The 12774-nt window shown below is 41.4% G+C and overlaps 1 protein-coding gene across 1 annotated transcript; it reads left to right on the top strand.

The window, feature by feature from the left end:
- Positions 1 to 5347: 5347 nt before the first annotated feature.
- LOC122765148 (zona pellucida-like domain-containing protein 1) lies at positions 5348 to 7218 on the top strand. Its single transcript, XM_044019270.1, has one exon. The coding sequence runs from the start codon at positions 5410 to 5412 to the stop codon at positions 6568 to 6570; it is 1161 nt and encodes a 386-aa protein (XP_043875205.1). The 5' UTR covers positions 5348 to 5409; the 3' UTR covers positions 6571 to 7218.
- Positions 7219 to 12774: the final 5556 nt, after the last annotated feature.

Here is a 12774-nt window from a genome sequence, read left to right as displayed (position 1 = left end):
ATAATCTCCGGCATAAATGACCATTACCACCATCAAATCCATTGTACTTTTATAAAATGGCTTGTGTGAGTGTGTGTATTTATACGTGTATATACGTATAAAATGTGTGTGACTCAAGTGCAGAGTAGCAACTGCTCGCTGGACATGTCCTCAGTTCTTAACAGCTGGTCCCTGCAGTTGCCCTTTGCCACACATGAAAGGGCAACAGACAGTGTGTGTGTGTGTGTGTCTGAAAAAGAAAAGGCTTCACTCCAGTGCATCATTAATCAATGCATGACTTGAACAGAATAACTTGTGTGTGGGAAAGTGTGATGCATATATGTGGACATATTATGGGGATTAACGTACACATATGTCACATATGTACGTATACACATGCTCTGACTGAGTCATCTGCTGGTGATGGAATGAGATATGTCTTTAATGATTGGACCAATGATAAAAGACGTACAGTAGAACAGCATTTTGATTTCCCTCCAAGAACCACCAGAGGAAGCTCGCGTACCACTGCTGGTACACCTGCCACAGTTTGAGAACCATGGAGTTATATCAGTTTAATATTAAAAATCAGGGTTCAAACTGTCGTTTCACGTTGAGGAAAACTGGAAACATATGTTTCATTTCAGAAGAAATGAAAAACCACTTTATTAGGTACACCTGTTTAACCGCTTTAGATCATGCAAGTCAGCCAATCATATTGCAGCAAATCAAAGCATTTGGGCATGGGGTCAGTATGACCTGCTGAAGTTCAAACTGAGGAGCAGAATGAGTATTTTAGAAACTGCTGGCACTTTCACACAAAACCATCTCTAGGGCTTTCAGAGAATGGTACCAATAAAGAAAATATTCAATGAGCAGCAGTTCAGAGGTCGGAGGTGAGTGGCAACAGTCCCTCAAATAACCATCTCTGAATGCACAGCACTCCGTAACTAAGGGTAGGATGTTTGTTTCAAACAACAAAACAGCACCAAGCAACGTCTGACTGTGTTCAACATCATACATCATATATCACACATGTCAAAATGTGCCTCGTGGGTTCGGAACACAAACACACTTTCTTACCTCTTACAGTAACAATACTCGGTTTTGTCTCTGATCTGGTTTCAACACAGTGTTTGATTAAAACTCAAATTACCACCGTGAAGAGTTGACTGTATTGTCACTGTTATTCTGACCCCATTGAGTTTATGGTGTTTTAAAGAAGGCTGAAGGCTCCGTTTCACAGTTCCATTTCAGTCTGCGGTCTCAGTTACTGACTTCACGGCTCACTCCCAACCTGAGTGTGGAAAAAAACAAAAACACACTTATTTTAGATTTGCTTTTAATGTATCAACCTAGTTCGCTAGTTGGCTATCTATCTTTATTTATGTATTTATTTACCTAACTAGGTAGTATGATTGATCTATTTTGATAGCTAGTTGGCTAGATGTGCTTTTAAGTTGCGTTATGACTGCTCGCTATGCAACAAAAACCCCATTTTGTGAAAATAGCAAGCTAACTAGTTACCTAGCTATTTATTTATCTTTTTAGCTAGTTAGTTCTCTAACTTTGCTTTTAGTGTGTTTTAGGACTGCACAATATGCTACAAACCCAGTTTTGTGGAATCAAGGGAAATAGCACGTTAACTAGCTAGCTAGTTGGCTATCTATTTATTTATATTTTTAGCTAGTTTATTCTACAAATTTGTGATTCTACAGATTTGTGGAATCAGGGGAAATAGCAGCTAACTAGCTAGCTACACTTGACCAATAATTTCTTCACATTCATTTGTGAAGAAGTAAATTCCCCCCGTGCTGTGTTGTTTTAACTCACTGTAGCTGCCAGCATTAATGCACTACATATGTGACATTGAATTTTCTTAGGTGTTGGGTTGACTTCTGTGACGGCTCGCTTTACAGGCTGCTATAATATCTAGTGTGAACCAGGTCAGTGGTTATAATGGCAGAGCAAACAGCCAACCGGCGCGAGAGGAAACAACCTTTCAGCTATACATGATGAGAAAAGGTGTGTTGTTTATGTACATTTATATATTTATATATGACTAGGACTAATTTATCTGCCATAAATTCTACCTTTTTGTAAATATGTAGCGTTGGAATGAGTGCAGTGGGACATCAGTGGAGACTTTGACTCTGACATGACAAGATTTTGCAAAAGAATGTGTTCACTCTCATGACTTTACTGGCGAGGTGACTGATCCTCATAAAGTGGAACTCTCCCGCGCCCCCATTTCATGCAAATCGTATTTAAGACGTGTCTCGAGATGGAAAAATAAGACCGTCTCCAAGAAAGCAACCCCATTCTTCAACCTAATAAATTCATTTTGGTTGTATGGCACTACAACTGCACAAGAGGCTCGTTTTTGGCCACATTTGTTTGTCTGTCAGTCTGTAACTTTTATAAATTCAATTTTACAGGGATGTAGGAAAGACCAAAGAAAATGCACTTGAGTGACCTTGGCAGAGATTTGTGCTCTCAGAGTGCACTCTCCAGCTTTGGCTTTTCTGTTTTTGATGGTTTCTCTTGTTTTTTATTTTGGTTGCTCTATTTTTCTTTCATTCCTGAACTGTTTTTATTTCACCAGGTTAGTCTCACGGTATTAAAAACTCTTCATCCAAGAGACACCTGGCCAAGGATGGCAGCAAAATATACACATATCACATTTGACAACTATAAAGTTCAACTCACCATTCAAAATGCATTCAGAAAAATTGTTATTATGAATCAAAACATGTGATACAAATGTGATGTATAGAGTCCACATCTACAGTTGTTTGCAGGGAAGGATGCAGTGGCTAGCATTTTTGCCTCACAGAAAGAGAGTCTGCATTTCGGTGTCCGTGGTTTGTCTCCGCTTCCTTCCAAAATCCAAAAAGATTAGGATTAAGATTAGATTAGGTTAAGTGGACACATACAATTGACTAAGAATGAATGGTCATCTCTGTATGTTGAAGGTAGTCTAGAGGGTTCCCAACCTTTTGACCTCTCATGTGAAAGTTAAAGTGGAAGAAAATGAGTGAATGAAAGAACTAATGGGTAAAATGGTTGGTTAACAGTTATATCTGATAAAAATAAATATAGTCATTTGGACAAATGCATCATGGGAGAACAGTTTGAGGGCTGACTTACATCCTGTAACAGCTCAGAGAAGTATTCCAAACAGTGGAGGTTCTGCTCAGAGCCATACATTAACACACAGCTTGTGCTCTCTGTAACGTTTTGCTGATAGGACGTCACATCTCATCACTTCCTCCATCCCAGAAGCTATCGTCACCTCACCACTGCTCGCCACTAGACATAATAACCCAACCATAACAGAGGGCCTTTTGGTCATGACCCGTGCAGTTAAAGAGTGACACAGGGTTGTATTTCTCCTCCACACAGAATTCCCCACCTCGTTATTTCTGCCTTCTCCATGTTTCCGCCTCTGCGACTTCTCAATGCCACAGACCCTCCAGCTGATTCCTAACGTCTGAACATTAATCACCAGGTTTGGAGCATTTAAAAAACAGCCAGCCGCAGCCGGAGCGGAGGCGAGCAAGCGGGAGAGCGGGCGACCTTCCCCTCGCCACCTCTGTGACCCCATCATCCCCCAAAACACCATCTCCGTACCCCAATAAATTCACAACGGGAGTTTGACAGAGTCTGTTTGTCACTTTTCCGCTCACTTCCACCGCGGACAAGAGGTTAATGAGGCACAACTAGGGAAAAAAGGGATATAGTTGAATGCAAATCTGCAAATACTTGTTTAGTTTCTAGTAAATTTATTACACACTGAAGAAACGAATACACTGATTAGAGAGTAGTTTGTGAAAAGTATATGAAATTGGGGTTTGGACAAAAGGAGGAATATCCTGACTGGCGAATTCTTGAAGTTAACGGCCTAGGAAGTGACAAATGTGAGAGGTCATAAAAGCCAGAAGTACGTGAATGAAACTGTGATCAAAGCTGCAAGTGAACAGTCTACTTGACTGAATTTACACTTGAGCTTAATTTATTAAACTGGGTATTTTTTTATGTTTATGGTGGATTGTTCTCTATGCCGACGACATTCTCATGAACGCGATACCTCTCAGATTTGGCACAAATGTTCTCTTGGACTCAAGGATGAAGCGATTAGAGTTTAGTGATCAACTAAAGGTCTAGAGAGAGAGAGTTTGGTGGATTTGGTTTTATTCAGTCAATGTCAAAAAAAAGTTAAAGGATAATTCATTTTGAAAACCAAAGTGGTGCACATTTCCATATCTGTGCTACCAAAGTAGGTCTGTCGTCTCCTGTCAGTGTCTTCTGCTGAAGTTATATAAAGACAGATGGTGTCCTGTTACTGAAGGAACATGATAAAGCGGAGTTGTTTTGAGGAATTTCCTCCTGGACCAATGTCAGTGACATTGATGATGAATAAAATCTTGATTTCCTTGAGAACGTTGACAAAAATAATGACAATAATAATGAAATACTTAGTTCAGTGTAGTGCCATTGAAGCCCTGCCTGCTAGCCGTCAGATTTAGCATCTTTGTCTTCACTGACACTGCGTAGATTCAGTTACCTGTATAATAATACAGCGAGGGATCAGCTTGTCCTTTCATCACTGTGGCCTCAGAATAAACAGTTGCTGACAAAAATATAGTATGATATAAGACATGGCATAATAGGCTGGATGATGTGTTCAACTCTAAGAAATCAATATATTTATTTGTTTTTACGTTGTCCAGAAATGTCGTACCAATACTGTTTTAGTGCAGTAAGTTGGTCGGTACTCGAACCTGATGAAATTTGAACATCCAGCAACTTAATTCATAGGACAGCAAAAAGGAAACTCATTTTTTGAACATTCATACGGTTGTATCATATTTTATAATGTTTGGTGCAACTACAAAATCCACAGAATATTTATGAAATCTAGTTCAAATGCATGTCAATAAATGAGAAGCACGGGTGCGAGATGATCCAGCGAGTCAATCCCTCCAAGTAGGTCATCCGTGAAGGTCTCAAACCGGATAGAAGAACCTTCACACCCTTGTGTGCATTTCTCGGGAATCCTTTCACACAATGTTATGTTCACTTACTTCATGAAGGCTTGGATATGGGGGGCATTGAAATTCTGATTTTAAAGCATAGCCAACAAAGGAAAAGGGTCATTGTGTGAGTATCTTAAGACAGCCAGATGCTTCGGGTTTCAGTTGTTGCCCTTAGGATATGGTCCTGTGGAGTGGAGCTTTCCCACTTAACACAATGTGGTTGTTCACAAATAGCAAGGTACTTGACCTTGTTTTGGACCAATCGGGGAGTACACACTTACCTATAAAGACCCCTGAAAACATCCGTATGATTTCAAACAAACTGAGAAGATCTACCAGAGCTCACTGGAGAAGCAAACACATTTGAGGCACAGCTGAAAAACAAATAACAATGAAGATCCTTATACTTTTATTCACCTTGATAGTTAAAAGTAGTCAGTTATCACAGTCAGAGTGTGGATCAGAGTGGAGGCGACCACAGCTCACTGATATCTCAGTAGAGTGTGGTACTTCGTCCATTAATCTGGCGGTTGTCATTTGCCCAGTCGCCTACACTGGCTACAACGAGACTCGACTGATCCTGAACGACATGTGGGACTCGAACTGCCGAGCGACCCTAGACGAATCCGTGAGTCCACCTGTCGCTCGCTTCAACTTCCCCTTGAATATGACCAACGCCTGTGGAAGCATATTCCGGACCACCAGCGCTACAGGAACAGGCATCTTCTCCGACTTTTCCAACATCCAGACGGTCAACGTCAGTGGCATAATTCGGTCCAGTGATCCCACTACAGGCATGGTCACTTACAATGCCGAGCTGAAGTACTACTACTCCTGCGCCTATCCCTTAGAGTATCTGATCAACAACACCCAGATTGATGTGTCGTCTTCCTCCATTGCCATCAAGGACAACAATGGGAGTTTCATCAGCACGCTGAGCCTATCGCTGTACAGTGATGAAGCATACACACAACCCATGACCATTCCAGAAGAGGGGATCGAATTGAGAACTGAGGTCTACGTTGAGGTCAAGGCCACCAACTTGACGGCCCAGTACCACGTGTTACTCGACCAGTGCTATGCCTCCGTCTCGCCGCTGCCTTCCAACTCGAGCAACTTCAACCTGATCGTCCCCTGCTCTAAGGACAGCTTCACCACCGTCTACGAGAACGGCGAAAGCCAAAAAGCCCGCTTCTCCTTCCCCGCCTTCCGCTTCATCGAGCAGCAGGACCTGATGATGTCCACCTACTACCTGCACTGCATCACCCGGCTGTGCGAGAAGAGCACCTGCAGCACGTTCAAGCAATGCCAGGAGACGAGGAGGAAAAGGGACACCGTGGACGCGCTGGCAGAGGACATGAGCGAAACGTACACCCTCACTTCCCAGGAGATCGTCACTCAAGCCGAGCCCGTTGACTCCAAAGAGCAGCTTGTTGCGTATAAAAACGCTGACTCTACTGTTGGTCTTGGCGTGGCTGTCGGCGTGCTGGCCGTCGCTTGTGTCATCGCCTTTGGCGTCGCAGCAGTGTTTTACAAAAAGCTCAGATACTAAGGGAGCGTATAAATGAATGCTTGCATTTAGGCCTGCGGGCCAAACACGTTGTGTGAGGTGTATCGTATCTGCTTGCTTTTTATTTTTTTCTGGTGGAGGACTGGGCTCAGCTCATCAGCTCATGCAGGGGGAGATCTTTGTGTGTCAGTTACAGTAGTCAAAGGTCCTTAAAACGATAGTTTGGGGAATGATTCAGTAGAATATGCTAGTGTTGTAATAAAAAAAAGAAAGAAAATACTTATTTCCCTGAATAAAGTAAAGCTTTAGGTGTTAATGCATGTCTGCACTTTATTGCTTTAAAACATTATGGTTACTGGAGAGAGAAAACAATATATCCAAAACAGGCTTTCAAAAGTGTTATATCTAATTTATTGAATTCTTCACAATGAGCTGTTAAAGAAATGCTACACTCCAAACGATGTCATCATCAGCTTGCACACTCGATTCATCAAGCACCTGCGGTCGCTCCGCCCCTCTGCTCATCTCCTGTAAACACACACAACGTTACACAGCGTACCATCAGCACCACTGTTGAAAAGCACATTTTAAAGGTTTGTTAACTCATCGCTGCTTGATCCTCATACTGTCTGCATCCATCTACTGCTCTTTGAAACCTACTAGTGAAAATAAAAAGAACACAAAAAACAATGGAGCCGTGTTTTTTTTTTTTCATTGATGTATTGTGATCCTCATCTTTCAAAAATGATCATTATCTTCATCGTCTTACTCTCCTCACTTTGTGTAGATTATAGAGATGGTTTTAGATGAAAAACCCAAGTAGATCAGGAGTATTTGAAACACTCAACATGGCACGTCCAAAGTCACTTAAATCCCATTTGGTTCTGACCATGCTTTAATGGTAAAGAGTCGCGGCCACATGATACCCCTTAACAGGTATGGCTAATAAAGTGACCAGTGAATATTTGAAAAAAAAAAAAAAAGGTATCCGAGACAAACCCAAGAGACAAAAAGAGATGAGATATCGCTATATACAGTAAATAATACTGGAAGTTCTCTCTTCTCTGGTGGGAAAATCCCAGACTGGCCTCAGGCCCCTGAAGGCCAGTGTATATGTCAGAGGAGGAGGAAGCTGTCTGACTACCTGGACGTACAGTGCCGTATATTATCTGACCCCACTGGGCCACGACTGCCCGGTCTCATTGTGATGTTCTCCTGACGAGACGGCTGATGAATGGAGGGGGTAGAAGAAGAAGATGCCGAGGCCTTTCATGTCGTACGTTATACGACCAGACCTGAGATAAAACGCTACCGTGTATGCGGCGCGACGTAGACAGCTAGTTTCCTGCTTAAAGGGAAAAGTAACTGACGTGAAAATAACAGCTCGGATGTCTGAGGGGTCACAGTGTGCTCCCACAAGTGAATGAAGCAGGTAATGGTGCAGTAGATTATAAGCAGACGTGTCAAAAGAGGAGGATAAAGGGGGACGGATTTATTTTGGAAAAGTTGCTGCACTCACAGCTGCTGCACAGATAACTTGAATGAACGAATGAAACGGGATGAATTCAAATATGAATAATGCTTTTGACATCAAAATCAACATCATAGTCCTTTCATCACATACAGTATGTGCCTTGAAATATCATGTCATTGTTTTTCCAATATTCAGATTTTAGATGATGCTAGTATCAGCTCAGCTTAGCATATAATATAATGGGAAGTGCCATTAATCAGCTATAGGAAGCATCCAACTGTAAGCATTACAGTGCAGTGCTCTGACAAAAGAACCGACAGGAGAGGGCGGGATGTATCAGTGGCCTTTTGTCAAAGTATAGCCTGCTATTGCTAGCCCTTTCAGACGTTAGCTTTTATAGGCTAAATCGTGCCGATCCACTGGGTAATTACAGAAGCTAGCAAAGCAGTTTCTTACACAGCCAGCCTTCCAGCAAGAGTTGCTAATGTTGCTAAAGACAGTGTTGGATAATTGCATTTGTTTGAGAGCTCTGTTTGGACTTGAATACTTTTTAAAACTGGTTTGTCCGGCCGGCACCTGTGCTGGAATAGTTGCAGAGCATGATTTGATTAGTTGGTGCAAAATCCAGGGAGTTGGACCCACAACAAACGAACCTCCATCACCAAGCTACTGCTTGGTGATAGCTTCAGAATCCCACCCGTCTGGCTTCTCCACGCAGCTTAATAAAAACACTTCCATCTCCAAACGTCTGACAGTGTAACCCAGGACTGTGGAGATCAAGTCACCTCTTTGCCTCGGGCTTTAATAGGGTTGTAAATGGCAGGCTTGTCTCTGCTGTATCTGTCAACTGCAGGAAATGCAGAATGAAGTGTGATGGAAAATCCAGAGTTTAAGAAGAAACATTTGGCATTATTGAACATCTCTGGACTGTAAGCCTACCCACACACACACACACACACCACATGGAGCAAGTTATCCACGGGTTTCAAAGAGAAAACCCTAAACCTGATCAGATCATTATTCGCAGTAGACACAGGCAGAATCTGGATTTGAACTGTTTCCCAGATTCACGCCGGGTTTGATCTATGGCAGTTTAACATCCAGTGAGGTTTTGGCGAGGAAATGATAAGACCTGAAAACGAAGACGAAGAAGAAGAAGAAAGGGAGATTGAGTGAGAAGCAGTAGGAAGGAGGCCCATTTTTTAATTGCCCTCCAGTGTATACACATTATGTATTGTATGAGATTTATTCTCTAAGGCTTTTATCGGGGGAGTTTAGTACTGGGAAGTCTATTTGTCTGCCTGACTGTCCCTGACTCCAGCTGGCATGTACATGTACAGTATGTATGCAGCAGATTGAATTTCATTTATGCACAGATTCAAGCTTTAGTAAATCTCAGAGGCAGAGCTGCAGAAAATCTTACTGGCCGAGTGAAAACCTCAAAGAAACAGGGACTTTTTTTTCTCAGTTAGCCTGGAGTGCATTTTCAATGGGAACAGAAGAGAAAATAGACAAAAAAGAAAACGGGCCCAAAAATGCTATTTTTGGAAAACATGTCTGTTTTTACACAGCACGGACGATGTTCCACAGCTTCTTCTCCATTTTTGGTGTGTTTCTGCAGGCCTGGCATACATGCTACAGCTTTAAGAGTCATTTTGGGCAGAAAAAACGTTACCATAGCTACGTTTTTAAAATCAGCGGCCCCCTAGGTTTCAGTTGGAGCAGCTTGTTGGGGTTTTTTTTGGTTGGTTGTGTCATGTCACGTGTTGTATTTACATTTCAACACTAACCGTGCGCTAGAACGCGTCACTAGTTTGTTCGTAGTCAGCCGTTTATCGCGGATGACGTATCTTGTTTACGTGATTTTCGTATTCCCGTAGCAGCCTCTGCATTAAAACCACTTGAGGCTCAGATTCAACTGTTTCTCTATGGAACGACACAGAAAACGTCACTTTCAGGGAAGCTCAGCTTCTCTGGGAAACAAACACCTGTTCTGTCTCTGTCCTGTGTGGAATTGGTGATGAAGTCTGTAGCCAAACAGTTGGTCGCTGTGTGTTATTTACTCGGCAATATCGAGTATAATTATCAGTACATATACACTGTAAATAAAAACACTATTATAGCATTTCAATTCTCCTTTTTCCTATTTTTGCTGAATTTCTGTATCAATAACTGGGCCTGAAATGAACCTCGTCTGTGTCAAAGACCAGCAACAGCCACTGATTTATTTGAACCAATGGAAAACTTCTTAAGAAACAAAAGAAAAAGACTGTATAGTGAGAGTTTGATTAGAGGGTGTTTTTCTTATTGACCTGATGTGAACCGATACAGCAGTTTTTGTTTTAGTCTGCTCACAATGTAATTTGATTTAAACCCCTATCTTTATTTAAAAAGCAATATGCAGACTTCTAACTGCCATATCATGGTTTTTTTTAAAAAATATCGTCTTGTCTTTTGGAAGAATTCACCTCCTAATTTAAAGATGCTGTTTTTTATATTATTATTATTGTTATTTAAACTCCAGTGTTGCTGTTTGAAAGATTAACTCATGAGAAACACAGCAGGGGAGCGGTTGTGTTTTATGGCAATACATTGTTTTTCCCATCCTTAGGATTAGATATAGGTTTAAGATACTGATTATTATTTATAACGTTTATAAAAGTCTGTTGAACTTAAGATATTGCTGCTGCTTTATAAGTTCATGTTTTGTTGTGTGTGTTTATTTCCAGCTCGTCTGTTTCTGTGCACGTGAATAAAAAAAAAACGAGGACAAACTGTCCCTTTAATGCACGTGTCATCACAGGAAATCCGAGAGAGGCAAAAACAGCACAGGATATAAAATAAAATGCAACATTAAAGCCTGTAATGAAATCAGAAACCAGCTGGCTCTCAGATAGTTTATACCTGTGTCGTGTTTCCTCCGGCTGGCCTCGCCGCGCTCATATGGCTGCAGCGCGGCGGCCTTGAGCCGCGGCGGTGACACGGACGCAGCGCATGCTAAACGTATTACCCGAGTTTACGGCTTAGCCGCGGGAGGCGGGCGAGCGGGGAGACGGAGGAAACAGGAGGAGGAAGACTTGGTGTCCATAAACAGACGAGAGTGTGTGTGTGTGTGTGTGTTTGTGTGTGTGGGAAAAAAACCGAGCAGATTCAGATGTGGTTTTGTCAACTTTAAAGCTGCAGTGTGTAACTTTTACACACGCTTTGAGGAAGTGCACTACAACGCAGGGCATTGTGGGTAAACACAACATGAACGATAGCCGGCTCCTGGATGCAGCTCCATGTTTTGCATTAAACTCGGACCGGCTGATTAGTTCATGCAAGTGTTTGGATCCCGTGTCACCCGGCGACATTCCTCCGCCGCACACAGGAAGTCAACCTCCTCTTCCTCACGTATTCTTCACACGCACACACTGATATTGTGACATTAAATTAAGATGGACTGAGAGAATATTTATACAGAATTCACCTTTTTATACCCAAATTTGAAATGAATCAAGGACAACATTTAACCTCTAAAAGTAAATGATCTTAATGTGACATCTTAATCGAGAAATAATAATGTGCTTCCCTCTATTTGTTCCTGTCTTTTTTGTAAAACAAAATATAATAATTATATTTTAGAATTAAAATGATCGTTTGGGTTAAAGAGCTTCTACATATTGGTGTATTAACAAAATCTAATTTTTTTTTTGATAATTACCAATGTTGTTCATTTAGGGCAGCTGCGGCATTAACTTTAAAATAAATTTTAAAGTTTGTGCAAAAACCTTTCAATGATCGCAGAATTTGACAAAATTGGGGCATTTTTAAATACCTGATCTTCTACTGTATTAACACAGAGTTCTGTTTCTCAGGTTGTCTTTAAAAATCTTCTTTTTTCAGCTGCATAAATCTGTCTCTCTCTGCAGAGAGAGATGAAACTGCCCCCTGTAGAAGTGGCGTGGTCATATATCACATCCGCACAACACGGACTCCTGCAGCTCAACAGCCCTCGGATTCATCTCTGTTCACTTCTCTCTTTTACCTGAACGAGTGAATGAGCCTTGAACTGAAAGTGAACTGAACCGTCTGTGAATCGTTCTCAGGGACTTTTGAGAAGATCACGTTCACCGCGATGACGACAGCAGTGTTTTTTAATCCCATTCTGCTGTTTGTGAGTTTGACACAGAATCCATGAACAACTTTAACTTAAACACAAGCCACTTCCTTAACTTTCAGTTAGTTGTCATTAAGGTGAATCTTGGAGTTTTTAAGGTAAAGTTAATGATTGAAACTTCCAATATTGATCAAAATTAGTACATGAGGGATTCACATGAATGAGAAAGCCAGAGCACGACTTCCTTCAATTCTATAAACGTCGCTAAACACTCATTTCCATAAATAATGTTTAATTCAGCCATTCCCAAACTCAAAAGTGCACTTTTGAGTTAAAATAGGAAAATCCTCCCAAACCTTGAATCACGTCTCAATAAATCCCCATATAAATGAGTCAACTTCAAGTATTTCTGAAAATCTGTCGTACATATTCATTTGTTTATATTTAACAATATACTATTTCATTTATGGCCCACACTCGTAATTAAAAGGTGGAGCCAAATACAGGACATGACACAAATAAGGAGGACGCAAAAATGAAGATTCACTGAAATGATTTTGAAAACAAAATGGCCATCACGTGAGGGGGAGGAAAAAAACCATAAAAACCTTGAGAAAACCTTGAGAAAATGGCTGGAAAACATGGGGGAGCATTCTGAGAAGGCTGCAGGTGA

This window comes from Solea senegalensis, linkage group LG2 (assembly GCF_019176455.1).
Source record: "Solea senegalensis isolate Sse05_10M linkage group LG2, IFAPA_SoseM_1, whole genome shotgun sequence".
NCBI classification, from domain to species: Eukaryota; Metazoa; Chordata; class Actinopteri; order Pleuronectiformes; family Soleidae; genus Solea; species Solea senegalensis.
The sequence above is the reverse complement of the archived record's forward strand: the minus strand, read 5'-3'. Positions and strand labels throughout refer to the sequence as shown.

Coding starts and splice junctions, on each gene's coding strand:
- LOC122765148 (XM_044019270.1), top strand. CDS start 5,410: ATGAAGATCCTTATACTTTTATTCACCTTGATAGTTAAAAGTAGTCAG.